At 37.7% G+C, this 23,841-nt stretch overlaps 2 protein-coding genes and 1 long non-coding RNA gene across 5 annotated transcripts in view; 2 read left to right on the top strand and 1 right to left on the bottom strand.

The window, feature by feature from the left end:
• The first annotated feature begins 40 nt into the window (after nucleotides 1-40).
• MMUT (methylmalonyl-CoA mutase) lies at nucleotides 41-18,198 on the top strand. Of its 3 annotated transcripts, none has more exons than XM_039326449.1 (13): nucleotides 41-100; nucleotides 1,373-1,794; nucleotides 2,653-3,020; nucleotides 3,116-3,273; nucleotides 4,552-4,723; nucleotides 5,867-6,115; nucleotides 6,914-7,025; nucleotides 9,264-9,379; nucleotides 12,232-12,347; nucleotides 13,383-13,514; nucleotides 16,469-16,616; nucleotides 16,849-17,016; nucleotides 17,817-18,198. In XM_039326449.1, the coding sequence occupies exons 2-13, from the start codon at nucleotides 1,416-1,418 to the stop codon at nucleotides 17,943-17,945; spliced, it is 2,247 nt and encodes a 748-aa protein (XP_039182383.1). In that variant the 5' UTR covers nucleotides 41-100; nucleotides 1,373-1,415; the 3' UTR covers nucleotides 17,946-18,198. The 3 variants fall into 3 exon arrangements, with proteins under 3 accessions (XP_039182383.1, XP_039182384.1, XP_039182385.1); XM_039326450.1 differs by having other exon boundaries at nucleotides 65-104; XM_039326451.1 differs by lacking the exon at nucleotides 41-100 and adding an exon at nucleotides 121-269.
• A 1,034-nt stretch (nucleotides 18,199-19,232) lies between these two features.
• Nucleotides 19,233-21,876, bottom strand: LOC120300440. The gene is made up of 2 exons (XR_005554658.1): nucleotides 21,263-21,876; nucleotides 19,233-19,463 (listed from the first exon to the last, which is right to left on the bottom strand). It is a non-coding gene; the product is annotated as an uncharacterized LOC120300440 (long non-coding RNA).
• Nucleotides 21,877-22,008: 132 nt separating this feature from the next.
• CDC5L (cell division cycle 5 like) overlaps nucleotides 22,009-23,841 on the top strand; it is a 42,488-nt gene continuing 40,655 nt past the window's right edge. Inside the window, exon 1 of the mRNA XM_039326448.1 lies at nucleotides 22,009-22,185. Coding sequence (XP_039182382.1) covers nucleotides 22,141-22,185 — 45 coding nt within the window. The 5' untranslated portion in view covers nucleotides 22,009-22,140. The remainder of the gene's footprint in view (nucleotides 22,186-23,841) is intronic.

The raw sequence follows: 23,841 nt of genomic DNA, 5'->3' as shown, positions 1-23,841 counted from the left end.
TAAGGAAGGCAATTGCGCTTGCGTGTTTTCAACGCAAGGGCGCAAGCGCAGAGAAGCCGATCTTCCTGCCCCAGCGGAAGGTGGTGGCGTCGCTTAGTTAGTAGGTATTGTTTGGGAAGCCACAAGTACTGATTGATGTAGCTTAGCCGGTTTGTTGTTTTTTTTAACCTAACACACGGAGTCGCAAACCAGTTAGGCCAATTTGAGTTTTGCGGATTGCGGGAACCCAGCTTGTACGGTGCTTTATTGTATCGCGCTACCCGAGAATAGTAGGTTAATTCTAGAAATTATAGATAGGTTTCTATGGGTCAGTGTGCCGTCTGAATACAGCTTGTGATTTGGTGTTAGTTCACTTTGACGTATCAGTCGGTTCTCCTATCTCGGAGCTACCACCACTCTTGCCCGTCTTCCTCTTTTGCAAGGAAGTGTCTTTGGGCATATATATATAGGTCTGCATCGTATAGTCTGCATCGTTTGATTGTCTACTATTATTTCCAAAACATACATACATACATACATACATACATACATACATACATATGTTTTGGAAATAATAGTAGACAATCAAACGATGCAGACGTGTCTTTGGGCATATATATATATGTATGTATGTATGTATGTATGTATGTATATATGTATGTATGTTTTGGAAATAATAGTAGACAATCAAACGATGCAGACCTATACGTTTGCCCTGTCAGGGATTGGGAGATTACTAATGCAAGTCTCTTAAGCGCCAAAACTCCTCATTTACCTTATAAAATATGAGGTACCCTTTATACTCAAAATTCACACATTCTACTTTTTTTTGATGTTTGTTCAAAAGTTTGATGCCTTTTTTTAAAGTCATCATGAGTTTATTACTGTTTTACTGTTTTATTACTAACTTACTATATATTTCTCTCACCACAGGGAGCCTAAGACAATTCTTTCCTATGGCGTTTTACTGAGGTCACCTGTTAAGGTGAACAGTTTTAAATGAAACCTGACACTTTTTTTCTTTCTTTGTTCCCTCCATATTCTGATAGGCGGAGATAATCAAGTAGCTTGCTTGATCGCTCTGAATGCTTGCTAGTTCCTGGTTCTTCCTGGTCCTTTTGTGCTCACAGTCTGTTAAGATTATTTGTAGCCATGCTACAACTGAATTGCATTTAGGTTCTGAATTGTCAACATGAGAAAACAGACAGTCTGTGCAAAAACAAATTTGAAAGTTGTTTTTTGAAATTAGAATTTCAGAAGCCTGTAAATCACAACTTGTTTTCTTCCCATTAAACAAAATGGATGCATCTAATTTTACATGGGAGTTATAAAAGGAAGAACTATTTCTTTGGGCTTCTTAAAAGTAACTAATTGCGTCATTAATTTTATCCAGTTCTTGGAACACAGGTGCATCTTCACGACCATTTCAGTAGAAAATGTTACGGGTGAAGAATGGACTTCTGCATCATTGGCCCTTATGTTGCAGGAAAGAAGCAAGTTTCCCTCCCCTCCGACCGAATTGGCGTTTGCTACATCAGCATGTATTCCACCCTGAATGGGCTGCTATGGCTAAAAAGCAGCTAAAGGGCAAAAGCCCTGAAGAGTTGATATGGCACACTCCAGAGGGAATTGCCATCAAACCACTGTATTCTACACGTGATACAGCAGGTTTTCCTGAAGAATTACCTGGAGTAAAGCCCTTCACTAGAGGTCCTTATCCTACCATGTATACGTACAGGCCTTGGACCATCCGCCAATATGCTGGCTTCAGTACTGTGGAGGAAAGCAACAAGTTTTATAAAGATAACATCAAGGGTGAGATGTGTTCCTTAGGGATTGGGCATTAAGGACAATGCTGTGATTGTAATCGGATATTTTTGTATCTGTAAGTCAGTCTTAACTTCTAGATGAATCCCTGCAGTTTTTGTGGCCATGTTTTTAGAAGTGAGTTTCTGTACCTTTTTTCTAGAGCTGAAAGTGGCTGGCCCAAAGTCACCTAGCTCTCTTCATGCCTAAGCAGGACTATAACTCATGGTCTCCCAATTGCTAGCCAGATGCCCCTAAACACTAAATCAAATTGGCTTTCAATTGTAATTAGGTTTACTTAATTTGTTTACATATATTTATATGTAATTAATATCAGAAATAAGTTGCTTAGGAATTAATAGCGTCCTGTCAGGATGATCATATACAGCATTCAGTTTACATTTGTTTTGGTAAGTACTTGCTTAGAAGAGGAGGACTGAGAAGTATTGAATATTTTCTCTGCTCAATAATAAGTTGCTCAACTGCAGTCCTGTAAATACATAATATGAAATCTATTTAAATTTTTAGGATAGATTACTTTCATTAATAAAATTGCTTACAAGAATAGAAACAGCAAGAGTAGTTCTGCTACAACACATAGCCCTCTGTGCTTACTCAGAATATGCACTGGAGAATTGGGGATCCTTTGATGAAAATTGAGGGGCTGCAAGGTGAAAGAAAGCCATGTGCAATTGGACCCTTGCTTATGCAACACTGAATTTTTTCCTACATTTTAAGGTGATTCCTTTGTATTGTTTTGAACAACTAATATCCCTTTTTCAGTCAAATTCCATCCAACAAAGATGAAAATACAGTTGTATACGTCATATTTTATATTTTTACTAAATTATTAATTTCATTTTCAAGCTGGTCAGCAGGGTTTATCCGTCGCATTTGATTTAGCAACTCATCGTGGTTATGACTCAGATAATCCTCGAGTTCGGGGTGATGTTGGAATGGCTGGAGTTGCCATTGACACAGTAGAAGATACTAAGATTCTTTTTGATGGAATTCCCTTGGAGAAAATGTCTGTTTCAATGACAATGAACGGGGCGGTAATTCCTATCCTAGCTACGTTCATTGTTACTGGAGAAGAACAAGGAGTACCTCAATCCAAGCTGACAGGGACAATACAAAATGATATACTGAAGGAATTCATGGTTCGAAATACATACATTTTCCCACCAGAACCATCAATGCGAATAATTGCTGACATCTTCCAATACACATCAAAGGTATTGTTTAGTTTTATTTGCTTTAGTTACCACATGGTTATGTGTATAAGAATCAGTGTTTGTTACAGAACAAATTTGTACATATTTTCTTACAGCACATGCCAAAATTTAATTCTATTTCTATCAGTGGATACCATATGCAAGAGGCTGGCGCTGATGCCATTTTGGAGTTAGCATATACAATAGCTGATGGCTTGGAGTACTGCAGAACTGGACTTAAAGCTGGTCTCACCATTGATGAATTTGCACCAAGGTACATGAATTCAGATTGGGGGGAGGAGGGGCAATGGCTTCTTCTCTATCCTCAGGATCAAGGCATATATTGTGAATTGAGCTGTTACATTCCATAGTTTTACAATGGCTTGCTCTTATAGTTGCGGGATTTTCTTGCCTTTTAGATAAGTTAGGTAAATGATCAAGAGTGTTTTTGAATCATTCTTTTTTAGTATTAATACAGTCCAGTCAGTTCTTGAAGGTAGAGTTCTAACAGTTGCATTCAATTTAATTCTAGTTATCATCTTGATTTGTGCCCATTTAGAACAAAAGAATGATGTAACAGAATATTTATTCATCTGGTTTGGAGGTATGCTTGGTTACTAGGTTAGTAAATAGAGGAACAAGAGGTACTTCGGACATTTGAAATTCTAGTGAGTAGTCTTGTGTTTTGAGTGCATTGCTGGATGAGGGAACAGACCTTTGTGAGTTTGAAGCCATTTTATCTGTGTGGAAACATATCACCCTTTTCAATCCATCTTTCTATGAGTAAAAAAGAACCTTGTTTCAAATCTGGTATGTTTATGTAGTTTTGGTTGAGTAGTGGGGGGGGGAGATAAACAAGGTACGTTTTTTCTCTTTTTGCTTATCTGGATTAAAATAAAACAAAACAATCACATTAGAAGGTACTATTTTCTATTCTATTAAGAATGCTATAGGTCACAGGTGTCACGTGACATATTGTGATATATCACGTGACATATTGTGATATATCACGTGACATATTGTGATATATCAACGTTTTTTGCCTTTGCAGAGCCAGGGTGGACATGGCCTGCATATGGCCACCAGTCTTACACCTGCTGTAGGTTGATATTTTTTTTTAATTTGGCATCTTACTAAAATACTTCCTGTCAGGATTCTCAGTGCATGAATAGCCCAATAAGATATAAGTATTAACTTTAAAAGAAAATATATATTTGTTCATGGCTTAATGACATTTGTAGGTGAGAGAGTTTGGAATACTATACTACAAGTTTAAATTAAGACATTAATCAAATCTCTGCTTTCACTATGGACTATATATAATTTCCATCTCTCTGAAAATATAATATTTCTTGTTCTTACATAGAAATTACATAGAAAAAGGCTGGTTTATAGGTCATGATTCAGTGACCTTTTAGTAAATTGTCTGTGGTTTTATTAGCTTAAAGAAATGAGGGTTCTTTTTAAAATTTTAAATTGAACTATGTTGTTTATTTAAAATATAGGTTTTATATTACTATTCTAGATATGATCCTAAGTTATTTTATTGCAGGCTTTCTTTCTTCTGGGGAATTGGTATGAACTTCTATATGGAAATAGCTAAATTAAGAGCTGGGAGACGGCTTTGGGCTCAGTTAATAGAGAAAATGTTTCAGCCCAAGGACACCAAATCACTTCTCCTTCGAGCTCATTGTCAGACTTCAGGATGGTCACTAACTGAGCAGGTAAAAGTCAGAGTATCAGTTATGATGCAGTGCAATTTTTAAAGAAGTAAATTTGTTTGAGTGTGTGTATGTATATGTGTATGTATGTATGTATGTATACATATTTTTAGATTGCTAACAAGGAATAAAGGGAGAACTGGAATAGCTTGGCGCTTTTTAATTAAACTTTTATAGTTTTTACTACCCTGGTGTTCATTTTATTCTTTACCATGAATACCCCCAGGGTTCATATTTTTAACTTTCTTAATCGTGAATACAGTAGAGCAGTTCTGCTCAGAGCCAGAAAGTGGGAGAAGTTTGCACGGCAAGTCTCAGCTAACTACTGCAAACTAGCATTTCTTCATAGTTGTATCAAGGAGAATTTAACGCCGAACTCATTAAGAAGAAAACCAACGGTGGACTCCTTGGAGTGCCGGCAAGCAGTTCGCCAATTCCAACGGCGCACGTTGTATGCGCTGGTCAATGACCAGCATAGGAGAATACGGAACCTAAAGAGGTGGATCCAAGATCATCGGGACTTTTGCAATACAGAACTGAGTAACCAACATTTTAGGAACAAACCAGCTGTATGCAATTGAACCAATTAGGCCCGATGACGAGATCGAGGAGCCGGGCGCAGACTTTGACATACCTATAAAAGACTCTCTCACTCTCTGGCGCACTAGCCCTGAGGATGCCGGCAGGTGACGGCGAAAGCTTGGCGCTTTTTAATTAAACTTTTATAGTTTTTACTACCCTGGTGTTCATTTTATTCTTTACCATATATGTATGTATGTATGTATGTATGTATGTACGTACGTACGTACGTACGTATGTATGTATATGTATATATTTGTTTTCTGAGGTTTTTGTGGGTGTTTGTATGTAGGTCTTTGGTTATTCGGGTTTTCTCCCATGTCAAATTGGAAGTGTCTTGGCGACGTTTCGACGAAGTCTCATTCGTCATCTTCAGGCTGGTGCTTCCTAGAAGCACGAAGCCGAAAGCACCAGCCTGAAGATGACGAATGAGACTTCGTCGAAACGTCGCCAAGACACTTCCAGTTTGACATGGGAGAAAACCCAAATAACCAAAGACCTACATATGTATGTATGTATGTATGTATGTATGTATACACCATAATAATGATATGATTTTTGTGATAGGATCCTTACAATAACATTATCCGCACCACAGTTGAAGCAATGGCAGCTGTGTTTGGTGGTACCCAGTCCTTGCATACAAATTCATTTGATGAAGCTTTAGGACTGCCAACTGTGAAAAGTGCACGAATTGCAAGGAATACACAGATAATAATACAAGAAGAATCCGGCATACCCAAAGTTGCTGATCCGTGGGGTGGTTCATTTTTAATGGAATCTCTTACCAATGATGTTTATGAAGCTGCTTTAAAGGTCAGTTTGTTTAGTATAGAGAATGGGGAATAAAAAGATGCTGGTAATCTTTTATATGAACTCAGAAAAAAAATACTAGGTCGCTTGTATTATAAATACTAGGTCGCTTGTATTATAAATATTGATTTATTGCCTCTTTAACAGCTAAGTAGATTCCTATTTAGCCAACAAAACAAAACAAAAAACTAGTATTACTTTTTCAGTGATGAGTCAGCAGATAGCTATGTACAAATCCACGTAGTTTTCTTGGCAACATTTTCAGGAGTGGTTTGCTATTTTCTTCCTAGAACTGAAAAGGAGTGCAACTGGGCCAAGTTACTCCAACTGGCTTCATGCCTAAGGTGGTACTATAACTCATGGTCTCCCAAGCTTTAGGCCAAATAGAAGACAGGTTTGTGGATTAAGAGAGAAACCAGTTAAGTCAAAGTTAAGAACATAAACTTTATAATAAGGAATACTCAGTATGTTGAATTTGGGAGTTTGTAGCTTAGGTCTAAGGAAAACAATTATATGATGTAAAGGTATTGAAAATAGGTTAGGTGTGTACCATTTGTAGAAAAACTTAAGTTCTTTCATTTTGAGTTTGAGCTAATTTTAAACTATAACATGGGACATCAGTCCTTTTAAAAGTTAGGAAATGCGTTTTCTTATATTAACTACTTGTTTATAAAGAGGGTTCTTATTTATTCCTTTTGGGTAACTAATTTTTCTGTAGTAGGGAGCCTAAATATTTTATTAAATAAATATTATATTAGACAACAAGCACACTCATAGTCATTAACAACTTTTCTTTGTTAGCTCATCAATGAGATTGAGGAGATGGGTGGAATGGCCAAAGCTGTAGCTGAAGGAATACCAAAACTTCACATTGAAGAATGTGCTGCTCGAAGACAAGCCAGGATTGATTCTGGTAAGGAAACCAGAATTATTTATTCTTCAAACCTGTAAGCATTTAAAAAGTCTTCTCTTATCTCACTGAAGTTGAGATATGAATAATAAGTTGTACATAAATAATAAGAATTTGATTCCAATTTTCTGTAAGTTTTTAAATTCTGTTCTAGAATAAGTTTAAAACAATAAAGAAGTTGAAGCTTTTTAGCAACATTGCCAATAAAAGAAAGCATTGGAACGTTGCCTTGGTTTGGCATGACGTTTTGCGTGACCAAGGAGACTATTCATGTTTCTCAAGCAGTGTTCCGTATTGCGTAACTTTTAAAACAGAATAATAAAAAGATTACTATCTCCCACCTCTATCCTCAAATCTCTTGGACAGACCAAAGCCTTTAAGTTCACTTAAGTAATTATTTGGATCCTTTTATGCTCAACAGTTTATTAAGACATAAGTGTAAAAAACAATCGTCACTTTTTTCATGCTTTGTAACTTTAAACAGACACTAAATAAATGGTAATAAATTGAAGATATCTGTAATTGTTAAATTACTTCACACTCATTTTTTTATTATAAACTTATAATTCAATTTCAGAGTAAAGCTAGTTGCTCTTAAAAATGAACTCTGAAATCCAAAAACAAAAAATGAACAAATTCATGAATTGCATTTATTATTATTATTAAATTATTATTGAGTTGCAGATATTATATATGACATTCATTTTGATTTAAGAAATTTCAGGCTTCCTGATAAACCATTGAAAAATTTCAGTTTTACAGAACAGTTTTAGAAAGCCAAGCGTATGTGTGGCAAAATCTGCCCACCCAGTCATAATATAGCCAATGGAAATGCAACATATACTGTAGATTCTTCCATCCGTGCATAAACTCTGAGAATTCTGAATCCACAATTAATTATTTCAATAGGGACATAGTAACCGCATAAATGTGTGTATATTTTAAAAAAAGATTCTATTACTTTCATCTTTAATATATAATTTGTAAAGTTTATTTTATATAAAGAAAGTGCAAAATAATGTTGCTTTAGTACAGCGGTTCTCAACCTTTGTGTGACGGCGACCCCCGTCACACGGACGCACCGCGCATGCGTGGTGCAGTGCGCATGTGCGGCGGCGCCCCCATGCGCAGTGCGCATGCGCAGCGCCACCCCGAGGGGGGAAAATGGCGGATCGCGTTTGGCGACCCCCGTAAAATGGTCGTTCAACTCCAAATGGGTCGCGACCCATAGGTTGAGAACCGCTGCTTTAGTACATAAAGAAATGAAAAGATAATTCAATTTATAATATTGTATACATACAGTATTGGAGAAAAAAGGAGTACTATTGATCTAGGTTATAAAAAAGCAGGAACTCTATACTTTACCGTATCAAAGACATTTTCTGCAATTTTTCTCTAAATGTCTATTCAATATAATAGGCATTTTTTTTATAAAACCAGATTGTGCAAGATTGTTGATCAAAGGTAATATCATCTGCAGTTTACAGTATATGCTAGGAACATAGTCAATACTTTTGCATCAGCTTTTAACTAGGAAACTAGATATTAACTTGCACAATGAATCAAATCTTTTCCAGCCTTCAAAATCACATTTTTATAGGCATCAGTGAGAACAGCCAGAAAAATACTTATTTAAAAGGCATCATTATAAACTTTTAGTAGATTAGTGCAAAAAACTAATTATGCATCTTATATGGCAGCTTGTGCTTATAGATTTAATAGTCTCTATTATTTCTTGGTGGTAATAGTTCTTTATGATTTGTAATTAATTTCAAAAGGAAAATTTATAAAATTGCAATAGAATTTCTCCTTAACTGCGTACACAGTATAGTTTCAGTTTAACAAATCAAAATATTATGCATTGAGAGATTAATGGAGCAAAGCGAAGAGTCATGAATAAGGTTTGCTTTCGCTGCAAAAAATATTCTCAGGTACTGCTATTCACATGAACTGAGTAGTGACTGATCAGGGTCCTATTTCTAATTAACCATTGCAATGCAACCTTCAATTATCATTAAATGTTACATGTTTTATACTTCAAGCATAGATGTCTGAAAGTTTATTATAAAGGGATGTACGGTACATTGGAATATCTCAGCTTCTCTACGTATGTCTGTGTAAAAGCTATTTTATATTGAATATGTACAATTTGAACTTATTTCACTTTATGAGTTGATTTCAGTTGACTTCAGATACAAGATAACAAAAATTATTTTTTAAAAAATATTTGGAAACTAATAGGATCAGAAGTCATTGTTGGAGTAAACAAGTACCAGTTAGAAAAAGAAGAGACTGTTGAAGTTTTGGCAATTGATAATACATCAGTCCGTAACAAACAGATTGAGAAGCTGATAAAGGTAAATGCTGTGCAGATTTTTTAAGAAAAGAAGAAAAAAAAGATGTTTTATTTTCATTTTCTTAACAAGAACTGAGTAGTGCTTAGGAATTGGGTTATGGTCAAATTACCCAGCAACAGATGAGGTTTTTTTAAGAATGCTTCATAGCCCTTTTAAAGAGTGCTTTATTTGAGCTATCTTAATCTCTTCCAAATTTATGGCTGAGGTTTGTGTCTCTTAGCCCCAGCTATTACAGCTCTGGTCTTTTCTACAGAAGTTTCCAAATGTTCAAATCCTAGGAAGACTGTAAATGTTTGGAATTTGGAATTTTACAGTGCAGGTTTACAGTAAATACATTCAAAAATCTGGTTCCCCTTCCCCATAGCTCCAAGACTGTTGTTTATACATATTTCATGTTATTCCTATATATAATAATCACATATAAAACTTGAAATAAGCAACTTTTCAGTAATGATGTTTGTTTGTTCCTTGTTTTGCTGAAGGCTTCCATATGAACATCTTAAAGCACTACATTTTCTAGTTTTAAAATCAATTTTATAAATATTGGAAATGTTTGTAAATATCCTATAACACTTTAGCAGATGAACTAATGAATAATTGTGGGAGACTGGCTTATTTTGGACCACTTAAATCTGAGTTCAAAGTTATAAACCTTTGAGACATTTTATCTGCTTTGGGTTTTTTTCCCCATTTTATTTATCTTGACCCTACGAGGCAACTAAAACTGATCTTCAAGAACCTGGTATAGGGAATGACTCAAATAGCTTAATAAATTATTGTGCAAGGACTGAACTATGTTTTGGATGTTTGAACTTATTCTAAAGAATAGAAGTTCACTTTGAAGAATATGGCTGCATAATTCATGAAATAAAGCTTAACCTTTAGCCATTGAAGAGCTGTGGTGACACAGTGGTTAGAATGCAGTATTGCAGGTTAATTCTGCTGACTGCCGGCTGCTGGGAGTTCCATTCTCACCAGCTCAAGTTTGACTCAGCCTTTCATCCTTCTGAGGTCAATAAAATGAGGAGCCTGATTGTTAGGGCGCAATATGCTGATTCTGTAAACCACTTAGAGAGGACTGCGAAGCGGTATATGTCTAAATGCTATCTGTAACATGGCTTTATAGTAAGGTACAAAAGCATAGCTTAGTTTAAAAGCAGTGGTTCTCAACCTTTTTAATGCCGCGACCCCCAACCGGTCATAAGTTGAGGACTACCCAACCGGTCGTAAGTCGAGGACTACCCAACCGGTCATAAGTCAAGGACTTTCCCTGCCCAGGAGCGCTGCGCATGCATGGTGCCGCCCCCTGCGCTGGCCGAGGCATAGCTGGCAAGTGGCTGAGACGGCGCAGGCCGACCACTGGCTGGGCCACCAGTTGGCCCAGACCAAGGGAGGTAAGGCACCTGCCGGGCCCCACGCGTGCCAGCAACCCTCCCTGCGCCCGCCGACCTCCCACCCCTGGCCCTCTTTTACTTACATTTTTAGTAGTTGCTCAGCAGGGAGGGGTGGAAACTTCCAGACAGCTCGCCTTCGCTGCAGACAACTTGCAGCACCGTTTGCAGAATGGGACTTTTGGCGGGCTCAGCAGGGCAGAGACAGCCTGGACAATTCCTATTGGCTTTTGAAAGCCAATAGAATTAGACTCTATTCAAGAGAGTCTATTCTATTGGCTTTCAAAAGCCAATAGAATAAAAGGGAGTAGCACAGCTAAGGAAAAGGAGGAAAAAATGGCAGACTGCGTTGTTTGGCGATCCCTGTGAAATGGTCGTTTGACCTCAAATGGGGTCCCGACCCACCGGTTGAGAACCACTGGTTTAAAGCAACAACTTAGAACAACTCTAATAATTTACTTTCATTAACCATAGAAACTATGGGAATTGCCTGTTTACTATACCCAGATTTGGAAATATATATCTCAGCCCATTTCATGGGAGCTTGTTATTTTTTGTGAAAAGTGTATAGTTGATAGGTAGCGGTCAGGATTCACAATACACATCACATATAATATTTTACAAAGTTAAAATGAATGAATATAAGTGCTGGGAAATCATGTGATTTGTTTTTTTAAAATTGATAAAAATTAGACATGCTACAAATTATTTTAATGCACTATATACAAAGAAAATTAATATTCTGAAGATGGATGGCTTTGATTTTAAAAATAGTAAAATTTGTACATTTTATTATTTAATGGGCCTTAAAATGAGGCAGGTTAAGAATCTCAGAATTTATAGCTGATTTGCAACCATTAATTTAGTAACCATTCAAAATTACAATGGCCCTGAAAAAAGTGACTTATGACTATTTTTCACACTTAAGACCATTGCAGCATCCCCATGGTCACATGATTAAAATTCAATTGCCTGGCAACTGGTTCATACTTATGACAGTTGTAGCGTCCTAAGGTCATGTAATCACATTTTGCAAATTTCTGACAAGCAGAGTCAATAGGGCAGCCAAATTCATTTAACACCTATGTTACTAATTTAACAACTGCAGTGATTCACTTAACAATTGTGGCAAACACGATCATAAAATGGGACAAAACTCACTTAATAAGTATCTTGGTTAGCAGTGGAAATTTTGAGCACAATTGTGGTTGTAAGTCAAGGACTACCAATATTTAGCAGTTTAAGAGCAGCCAATTTGCAAACTTATCAATCTTCCTTTAGTCTGTGATTGCAACTGAATTGCTTGGTTTCAAACCCCAGTTTCAGACATACGCATTTTGTAACTGAGTTGGCTCAATATATGTCTTTTTTCATCAACATAGTTTGTGAGGAAAGTCAGGATGGAATGTGCTGTGATTAGTAGTGTACAATATTACTTTTCTTTCATGCTTCTCCTTAAAGGTGAAAGCTTGCAGAGATGAAGTAGCAGCCCAAAAGTGTCTCACTGCTTTAACTGAATGTGCGACTACAAGCCAAGGTAACTTGCTGGCCCTGGCAGTAGAAGCAGCACGTGCAAGGTAGGTGGAAAGGATTGTGCACATTTATCAAATAACTAAATGGACTTTAGAGCTACTCTTTTGGTTCATAGTGGAGTTGTGTACTTGACAAGCACAGTGCCTCCCTGCACTCAATCTGCAAAGAAACATTTGAGGCTCACCTAAGGTTTTCATGGTATAAAAGACCTTGGGGAAAAATTACTAGAATACCTTGGAATGCCCAGCATGTCCATTGCTTCCAGAAATATATACAGAAAAGATTACTATAGAACTGAAGAAGCTTCTTGGATGAGAAGTGAAACATCTTCAAGAAAAACCAAAGACCAGTTGCCTTTTAGGGGAAAAACATCTTTGGAATAAGCATTACTTGGATGACTGAGAATCTCCATAGACAGAAGAGATTATATACAAAAGAATTTGGTCTAGTGGTTAAGGCACGAAGCTAGATTTGGTAGCTGGATGTGCTAAAACCTAGCTTTAATTTATTCACCTGTAATTCTAAGTGCCTGCCGCTGTAAAAGTCTATTCTGAGTTGAAAAAATGATATAATCACATAGCCCAATCATACTATTCATTGTAATACATTCCACTGAAAACAGTATATTTCTGTTAATCACTTCAAAAACAGTTCTCCCTGAGGGGTATTTAATGCCGTACAACTGAACTAGGAGCCAATGTGGTTTAGCAATTAAGATGTGGATTAACAGCAGAAATCAGTTCTAATCCAAAACTCACTGAGTGACCTTAGGCCAATCATCCATTAGTCCAACCTACCTCATGGGTTTGTTTTTTTTTCAGGAGGGGGAGATGGGAGCACAGTATATATTACTCTGCATTTTTGAACAAAAATCTTTATCTTAAAAGATTATGCATACACATGTAAACTATTATAATTTTAAATATTGAACTGGAGAACATATAGATAAGTATGCTATTCCTACAGCATACTGCTATAGTACAAGAACACAGCTTTTGCTAATGTTGGTGTTATATTTTGATAGTTTATACCTCTTCAAAAGAAATAAACCTAATGTTTTGATTGCATACTTGCTTCAGATGTACAGTTGGCGAAATAACAGATGCAATGAAAAAGGTGTTTGGTGAGCACAGAGCCAGCGATCGCATGGTGAGTGGCGCATATCGTCAGGAATTTGGAGAGAGTGACGAGATTACTCAAGCCATCAGCAGGTAAGACGTGTACTCTTTTCCTATGTGTTTGTATGTCTTATTTTCCAAGAGTTCAAATTCTCTGCAGGTAGTCCTTGACTTACGACTGGTTGCTTAGGGAAACAAAGACAGATCCCAAAAGGAACTTATAATCTGGTTTCAAACTTCCAATGGCCACTCCCCATGATCTCTTGATTGCATTTTGGTGGTTGGCAACCTGCCCATATATATGGCTGCTTGGCAGCATGACAATAATTTATGACTTTTTAAACTTGAAAATAGTGTTTAATTCCAGTTTCCAACAAAAAATGGCTAAAATGGGCTTACTTAACAATCTTCACATTTGATTAGCAATCATGGAATTTGCTTAATGACCACTGCAAGAAGTCATAAAATAGAGCACCGTCATATGGTAACTCACTTAATGATTGGCAGAACTTATGGTTGTATGTTGAGTCTTACATACCGTAAATGCCGGCGTACAAGGCGACCCGGCGTATAAGACGACCCCCGTCTTTATAGCCGGGCCGCATTCGTAGAACGTCGTCTTATACGCCGGAAACTACCAGTATTTCCGGCGTATAAGACGACTCGGCGTATAAGATGACCCCCGTCTTTGGCGCCGATTTCAGCGCTCGCGGAAGTCGCCTTATACGCCGGCATTTACGGTATTTTCTCTTCATTGTTAAATTAGAAGGTTGCTTTCTCTGTTTTCCATTCTTTAAGCCAGTTATATTTCTTTAATAAATGTAATTCTTTCAAATATTTTAAGATCCACTAATACCTTTAAAGCCTTTTATCTTTCCGCATATCTAAAGATTTTTAATGTTTCTATGTAGGGATTCCACATTAGTTTTTTTTTTAGTTTAATTGTTTAATAATTCAAGTTCATTTAACCTATCATTTCCCTAATGAGATTTGACAATATTTTGAAATTAAAATTTAGCAAATAAGTATATCTTGAATATGATTTTAAAAAAATGTTTTCTTAATTTTCAGTTTCAAAACTAAACTTATGTGCACATGTAATTTTATGCTTATAGTGTTTACACAAATCAAAGTTATGTCTATACATTGGAAATGATAACTCTGGCTTCAGAATGTGTGCAACATGATCTGCTCTGTCTCTATTTCCTTAAAGCCTTCTTTTTTCTGCTTACATATTCTTCACTAGATTTCCTTTATCAGCTTTCTTTCTCTGCCTTTCATCTATTTCCCTCAATTTTTGTCCTATTCTTTTTCCACTTTTCCGTATTGTCTATACCCAATCCTTTATCCCTCCCCTTTCCTTTTGCTTTATCATTTATTTATATTCCACCTTTATTACTTTCATAAGTAACTTAAGGCAGTGAACAAGACCTAATACTCCTTCCTCATCCTACATTCCCCACAAGTGAAGTATATTGAGCTGAGATACTGACTGCCCTAAAGTCACCCAGCCAGCTTTCAGGCCTAAAGTGGGATTAGAACTCAGTCTCCAGATTTCAAGCTTGGTACCTTAACAACTAGAGCAGTGGTTCTCAACCTGTGGGTCGGGACCCCATTTGGGGTCCAATGACCATTTCACGGGGGTCGCCAAACAACACAGTCCGCCATTTTTTCCTCCTTTTCCTTAGCTGTGCTACTCCCTTTTATTCTATTGGCTTTTGAAAGCCAATAGAATAGACTCTCTTGAATAGAGTCTAATTCTATTGGCTTTCAAAAGCCAATAGGAATTGTCCAGGCTGTCTCTGTCCTGCTGAGCCCACCAGAAGTCCCATTCTGCAAACGGTGCTGCAAGTTGTCTGCAGCGAAGGCGAGCTGTCTGGAAGTTTCCACCCCTCCCTGCTGAGCAACTACTAAAAATGTAAGTAAAAGAGCGCCAGGGGTGGGAGGCTGGCGGGCGCAGGGAGGGTTGCTGGCATGCGTGGGGCCCGGCGGGTGCCTTACCTCCCTTGGGCTGGGCCAGCTGGTGGCCCAGCCAGTGGTTGGCCTGCGCCATCTCTGCCGCTTGCCAGCTACACCTCGGCTGGTGCAGGGGACGGCACCACGCATGCGCGGCGCTCCCGGGCAGGAAAAGTCCTCGACTTACGACCGGTTGGGGGTCGCGGCATTAAAAAGGTTGAGAACCACTGGACTAGAGCAAACTGGCTTTATTTCTTTGTTCCATAAGAAAATAAACCCTCAACAATTTTTATATTCATTAGTTGAAAAATCTGTTGCATTAAGTGCTGCCTTAATAGTGACACAATTCCGCACTATTTATAAAATGCACAGGGCTGCCCAACAATAACTCTGGGTGGGAAATATCAGTAAAAAACAAATAATGAAAACCTAACCAATATAAAATCAATACAACAAATTATATAATGCACACATAGCTGGAGCTAGAAATAACAAACCCTTTTTTCTTAAGAGGGGATCTACAGATAGTCTTTGACTTAAAATGGTTCATTTAGTGACCATTACAATAGCCCTGAAAAAAGTGATTTATGACTGTTTTTCATTCTTACAACTATTGCAGCATATTCATGGTCACATGATCAAAATTCAGATCCTTGGTAACTGACTCATTTATGATGATTATAGTATCCCAGAGTGATGTAATAAGTTTGCGATCTTCTGACAAGCAAATCAATGGGAAAGCTTAGCCATGTTACTAACTGAACTGCAATGATTCATTTCACAACAAAGTTTGTAAAATGGGGCTAAATTCACTTACCAATTGTCTCGCTTAAAACAGAAATTGGGCTCAATTATGGTAGTAAGTTGAGGTCTACCTGCACTTATGTTGGGAGATATGTGTACGAAGAAGAAAATAATCATAAAAAATTCAAAAATATATCATTTAAAATTTTGTCATCTTTTGCAATGCAGCATATGTGGTCCTTGCAATAGTGCACCCCCAATTTGCATCCTGATTTTTTTTCCCCTTGGACTAACAGTGAAAATGTTTAGTGGTTCTGTAGTACTCCATCTGCTATTTATTTTTTTAGAGTTAACAATTTTCTGGAACGGGAAGGTCGTAGACCACGTCTTTTGGTTGCTAAAATGGGCCAGGATGGTCATGACAGAGGAGCCAAAGTAATTGCTACAGGATTTGCTGACCTTGGTTTTGATGTAGATATAGGTCCACTGTTCCAGGTATTCAGCCTTTTAATTGTTTCCATGCTTGCTTTCTGATTGAATCAATCTATTTTCTCTCCCACCCAAGTGACTCGAAAATGTTAAAGAAATAAATTTTAAAAAGTAATTTTGAAAAAAAAGATCCAGTTTACTGCAGTAGTTCATACAATGTTTTATTCCTGTTACTATATATGAAAAATACACAAATTGTTAATTTTTACATATTCTTTATCTGCTATTTCTTGCTTAGACACCCCTTGAAGTGGCCCAACAGGCTGTAGATGCTGATGTGCACTGTGTAGGCGTGAGCACACTAGCTGCCGGTCACAAAACTCTTGTTCCTGAACTCATTAAACAGCTAAATAGCCTTGGCCGTCCAGATATTCTTGTTATGTGTGGAGGTGTCATCCCTCCTCAGGTATTGAATACCATACATTGCACATCTAAGGACACAACTAATTGTGAGATTATTCAGTTCCTTTTGTTATTATAAACTTTACATCTGGGGTGGTTTGTTTGTGGTGGGTTGGTGGTTGTTTTTATATTTTTCTATCTTTTTCATTTCTTAAAATATGTTAACATCATTCAAGGATTTTTTCCACGTATCTTGTAAAACAATCAACATTAAGAATCTGATGTTAAATATTTTCAAAATACTAAACGTACAAAATAGATCCAGCTACAAAACAACCTCTCAAATTAATTAAATTACTTAGAAAAATATTTTGCAGTTACATAGTTGGGAAAACATATCTTTGAGTACAAAATCTTCTAAGTCAACAGTGTACCCATAGATCATGTTTAAATATGTATGAACAAAGAAACTAATTTAAAACTGTTCTGAATACAAAGCCTTTTTTTTTCCTTTGAGCATTTTTGACTTTAATAGCTGTGGACCTTCTAATCATGTTGGCATCCTTGTGGAGGAGGTAATATGCACTTTTCTGAGGGTTTTTAATTTTAGTTTAGATTAGTACTTGCTTAGAGATTGCAGATTTCTCAAGCAGTGCACACTCAACTATGGCTATGCAGAGTGAGTGAATTTGAAATAAGAGCATCAATGTTCTAGCCCATAGATAGTGTATTATTGATGTTTTCCCACTTGCTGCCATCTGAGCAGGCCACCATGAAACTCAGCTTGCAGTACATCTTCTACAGAATTTTACTAGCAAAATCTTATTTATATATGTTGATCTGTCTTTTTCTCTGCCTTAATAGGATTATGATTACCTGTATGACTCTGGTGTTTCCAATATATTCGGCCCAGGAACTCGAATCCCTAAAGCAGCTGTCCAGGTTCTTGATGATATTGAAAAATGTCTGGATAAGAGGCAGCAATTGCTATAAACCACTATCATTTAATAATTCATTCTGCATATTATATATATGTACAGATTTATCATATGAATATGATATGACTAATTGCAAGGAAAATAATCAATTTAAATCAGCTTCAATGCCTGATATTGTGTTGTGCTTTCTAAGAAAGTAGAAAATGCATGTGGGGTTAAACATAAAAAAAGTTTATGAATGGGTATGTATAAAAATTTATCAATAAAATCAAAATGGCTCAATAAAACTTCAAGTGAATGTTTAAATAGCTTTTGCACAGAAGATGTTTCAGATTTATATTCTAGCAGCTTTATTTTACAAATCAAGCATTTAAACAATAAATTGTAAAATAAAGCTGCTAGAATTGAATAGAAAGGCAACATTTCAAATATATTCAAATTTAGCTGTTAAACTTTTGGCACAAATATGTCATTGGGAATAGTTTATACAATGTGATGGAAACTTTTTTGATGTAACATGAGCAATATCACAGAAATATTCATGTGGATGTTAGTCCTTATATGTTAATGAGACACAGCCCCATAGAGACATTATTTTTAAAAGTTATTAGTGTTTAATTGTACTATAGTTTTTCAATTGTAAGCCGCCCAGAGTTATTGATTGAAATGGGCAGCTATAGAGAATGAATGAATGAATGAATGAATGAATGAATGAATGAATGAAGGAGTTAACTACGATACCACAATCTGTAAGAAACCAGTTACCGGAAGTCTTCAGGAGTTCAACACAGAAGAGATGTATTGCCTAACACAGTGTTTCTCAACCTTGACAATTTTAAGGCATGTGGACTTTAACTCCCAGAATTCCACAGCCAGCATTGCTGGCTGTGGAATTCTGGGAGTTGAAGTCCACATGCCTTAAAATTGTCAAGGTTGAGAAACACTGGGCCCTAACAAATATTATAATATAAAAAAATTAATCATGATTTATTGAATAGGTCTCAGTTGTCTTAAGTTTACATTAATTCATGAATAATGGCTTAAAAAACCTCTGCTCAGATGTATACATATGCAAAATAAAATGGAAGAAACTGCATGATTTAAGAATATATCACAGAATATTTGTAAGAAACTTTTTGTTGCTGCAACACGAAAGATATTTTAGCATGTTCATAATTTTGGACATCATAAGCTTTCACACAGAAAGGCTTATAGAGTTGTTCTTACTATAATTAGTTTAATTTTCAAATATGTTTCTGTTCTTAAGTAACCTATCAGTGCTTTGTATTTATTTTCAAACGAAGTTTAAAATAAGACTATAAAAATAAATACAATAGTTCTCTCTTAAGACATCTATATATTTGTCTCTCGGGGTTAGAAGTACACATTCCTCATAGTTCATTTTACAGGTAAATAAAACAATGAAAAAAATGCAATACGTGATACAAAATTCACTTCTAGTTTTCTATTTGTCATGTTATTTGCTATTTCTTTGGGTTCCACAGACAGTCTTCTATAGCAAACGTTCCTTGTGAATATGTGATTCTCCAGGCCTCAAACATGAAATGGATAGCTTTAACAGATAAAGAGAGTTATGAAATGTTCTGTGATCTCATATTTTGGGAAGTAAGAAAATCCTAATATGTAACCTTACTTTGATTAGTTGAAAATAAACATTGGAAACATATTTTGCATGATATAATAGGATTTACATTTGCACTGATGACAAAGGAAAGGCAGGTTCAATACTTCAATACTCAAGCATTTCAATACTCCAATTGAATAACAGAAAATCACTTCTATCTTGCCATCTCTTAAACAAGTAGACTTCTAAACATTAAGGCTTATATGAAACGTACAACTGTTTTAAATTTCTGATAAAAGACAAGGAGTAGGCTTCCAGTTCCATTACAGGTAGTCTTCAATAGGCAACAATTGTGACCAGCAGCTCTGTTGTTAAGTGAAGCAGTTGCTAAATGGGAAATTACATGACTGTGCCTGTACTTCCCTTTTCCTGCTATCCTGCCCTTTGGAATGTTCATCCCAGTGCCAGGATAATTTTTAAAAAAGGGAATTAATGTTTGTACAGGTGGTCCTTGATTACCAATTGCCTCAACCAGCAATTGTTTGAAATTACCATGGTGCTGGAAAGCAGATTTATGACCAATGCCTGCATTTACAATCTTTGAAGTTCCCCTCAGTCTTGTGATTGCCATTAGAGTCACTTATCCTCTACCTGGCCTGTTTTCTTTTTTTTCCTCCCTTGCAGACTGGATGGATAGGAGAGGAAGGGATTACAAGAGAGTGACTAGACACAGTGGCAAATACACAGTGGGGACTACATATTGAAAGGAATGCACTTGCACTATACAAACATCCTGATGTATTTCCAATTGTTTCTTGCATATCCTATTGTAATTCCTTCCGTGAGGATGGGAAGAGAACACCGCCTCAGTCAAATAATTCCTGAAGCAGAAGCGAGGAGCCACTCTGAAGCAACTAACTGAACTACGGTAGTGGCTGTGAAACAATTCATTGCCCCTTGTAGTAATGTACTGATCTGATGGCTTCTGCTCCTCTGGGGCTACTTATTGCAACTTCATTTCCATCTATGAATTTGCCAAGTGGAAGTTATGTGCCAATTGCCTCCTTCAAGCTCTTTTTCCTGTTTGAGGAGTATCTGGCTAAGTTGGCATTGGGTTTTAATACCATATTTGGTATTACAAAGTCCCCTTGACAGAGAGCCGCTGCAATTCTCATCCTAAGGGAATGATTACTTTAATGTCTTTTCTGGTTGATGAAGCCTCTCCCCTTGGAAGTGGAGAGTCAGAGGGTGCAATGTTTTATTTATTCATTTTTGGCTTTTTTGCATTGCTATATAAGACACATTTTAACAACCCCCTCCTTGTTAAATTGTGCTTTGTCCATTTGGGTACCACTTACCCTCTAGAGGGGGGTCCCTACAAGCTGAAGGCAAACAGGAGGAATGAAGGCGCCAAGCCCTTTCCACCCCTTCGCCACTTACCTTCCTGAGACAGGAGTGCCAGCTTCTCCGTTGCCATGACTCAATCAGGCGAACTAGAACAGTGGTGGCAAACCTATGGCACGGGTGCCAGAGGCGGCACTCAGAGCCCTCTCTGTGGGCACGCACACCTTCACCCCAGTCCTAGGCCTTCAGGTGGGTTTTATAAAACCTTTTTGCTTTATGCCTCCGTCGCAGTGTGAAATAAAAAAAAAGGTTCAATCAGTCAACTTCAACTTCTCCCGGAAAAAAAAGATCTTGCAAAGTTGGAATTGATTGATTGAACTTTTTAGTCCCACCCAGTCTACCATTACCACCGTAGCCACGCCCAGCCAATGGGCCACACTTACCCGGCACTCGATGCATAAGTGGGTTTTGGGTTGCAGTTTAGGCACTCGGTCTCTAAAAGGTTCGCCATCACTGAACTAGAGGCATGAAAGAGAGCCGCCAACTGCACCCACTCACTTTTCAAACTTTGGACGGTCTTGGGATAATCTTCCCCAAATAGTCACGTGGCCACCGCCCGCGCTTCTATAGCTTCCCCGTCGGCGCTGGATGCGGTTGAGGAGCTCGGTCCGCGATGGGGGCCTCTGAGCAGACCAGAGCGCTTTTCTTTGAAGTTGGAGGGACCCGAAGAGACTTGGCGCTGCCGGGAAGGGCTGCGGGGGATTCCTGCGGGGGACGTTGGGCTATTTTCACTTTTGATTCGGATTTTATGGGATGCACGAAGTGTTTTCCGCGTATAGACAAGACAGAAATGGGGACAGACTTGAAAAAAAGAAATCTATAGAGCAGAAGTGATGGGGTTGGGCTCCCACATCGCAGTAATGCATATCCAAACAAGTTAAATTCCGATTCATAAACCAGTACTGAGAGGATTATGTTTTGGAGAAAAAGAATCAGCACCGTGGAATTAGTAAATTAACTGACATTGTAGTGTGAAAAGCCATCATCCAGCTCCAGTTAAGTTTTCAGTACAAAATGAAACTATCCTGACTTAAAGGAAAAACGAGCACGCACGCGCAAAGAACCAACACTGTCCCTGCCCATAAGTGGGCGGGGCTTCCTCTTGTCCAATCCCGAGCCTTTCTGAGAATCCTCGCAGGAGACGTTCACTTGGCAAGAGTGCGCCTGTGCGATTATCTAAGCTCCTCTCGGGTCGTCGGGGGCTTGCTTGTTCCGCCGTTGTTTGTTTCCCTTTGCAGGACTTTACTCATCTATCGTCACGATGCCGCGGATCATGATAAAAGGGGGCGTGTGGAGGAATACAGAGGTAATATTCTCACGGTTTCCCAACCTTTTTCAGAGCAGAGTTGCTCTTTCTCCGTAGGGCCTCTGCAGTTATGGCGACGGCGGCGACAAGCGCATGCGCAAGGGGCCCAGACGCATGCGTGGAAGAGAAAATGGTTCTGGCTAGCGGTTCTGTTTTTTTTATTGCGTCGGGATGGAAGCTTACATCTTGCTTCCCCATGACGCCAAATAAGTATCTAAAGAGTACTAACAAGCAAAGCTAAATTCAGTGTATTTCCTTCTCTGTATTGGGGACTGGAGCTTCCCGATCTCAATGAGAGCTAGTGTACCATAAGTGTATACTATAAGTTGGGACAAGGAGTAGGAAGCGCTGGTCCTGGTCCACTGAAGCTTCCTGCCTGACATTGGCCACTCTCGCCCTCACCTTCTTCAGAGGATTTATGTTGTAGGGGAAAAAAACAGGAGAAAGGAGGACGATCCACGCTGCTTTTAACTGCTGTGTAGGATCCAATCTGGGTCTGTCATCGAGACCAGATATTTAGTCTTCCGAGCTTTCGGACTCGTGCTGGAACCCATTTTCAAGGGAACTCCTCTCTCTTGCCGATAAGAGAGATTGCACACCATTTTTGATGGTTGTTTCCAAATGGTTGTCTTGTATCTTCTAATTGTTGGCCAGACCTTAAGACGTAGTAGGAAACCTGTGGCTCTTCACTTCAGTTTCATGAAACATAACCAGTACCTTAAGAAAGACGAGCCAATTCCATGATAGATCTTTTTTGAAAGTGGGAAAATGTGAGCCTGAAATAAAAATTCATATGGATGTTCTGCTAGGGATATTGAGTCTGGGCTGCAAAAATCTAGAAGCCTGTTTGATGTGGCAGAGAATTTTCTGAATGTGTTTGCTGCCATCTAGCCATCATTTGAATTTTTGTATCCTTAGTTTAATAGTACATTCTTACTGTTGCATTTATATTTACACTTAATATGTGATTGAACATTAGAAAATTGTATAATTTTGAATGAAAACTTGGTTATATCAGTTCTATGCATGCCTTTCCAGATATTTGTTTTAAATATACATAGTTCTTATCGCCATAAGGGAGCCCAAAATTTCCGTTGCTAAGACAGACAGTTAAATAATTTCTACCCCATTTTATGAACATTTTTGCCACAGTTGAGCAAATACTGCAGTTATTAAGTGAATCCTGGTTTTTAAATGAGTCTGTCTTCCCCCATTGACTTTGCCTTTTTGGAAGCTAGGTGGGAAGGTTACAAATGGTGATCACATGACTTTGGGACAGTGCAACGGCCATAAATACATGCCATTGGCCAAATGCCTGAATAGCATTGGGCTAGTTATATATTCGTTTGTTTTGGACAGTCATAGAGAAACATATCTATTAAGAGATTGACCCATAACAGTACTTGAACGTTCTAATAAAGCTCCATCATAGACGTCTGTTCCATCAGTTTGATCTACTGGAACATGGTGGTCCATACAATCTAGCTCACCTTCCTGATATTTCTTAGTAAACAGTCCCAAATCTTTTCTTTTAATTTCATTTAATCTTTTGTTCTTATGTTAAGGGAGGAAGAGGGGAAAGGGGTGGATTATGAAAGGGGACAAAATTGACTTTTCATGCAAACCTGGCCCCTTTTTTATAAGAAGTTTTAATTA

The sequence above is a fragment of the Crotalus tigris genome, unplaced genomic scaffold (genome assembly GCF_016545835.1).
Source record: "Crotalus tigris isolate CLP2741 ecotype Arizona unplaced genomic scaffold, ASM1654583v1 scf7180000024340.7048381, whole genome shotgun sequence".
NCBI classification, from domain to species: Eukaryota; Metazoa; Chordata; class Lepidosauria; order Squamata; family Viperidae; genus Crotalus; species Crotalus tigris.
Note: the sequence above shows the minus strand (reverse complement) of the source record. Positions and strands in the feature narration are given on the sequence as shown.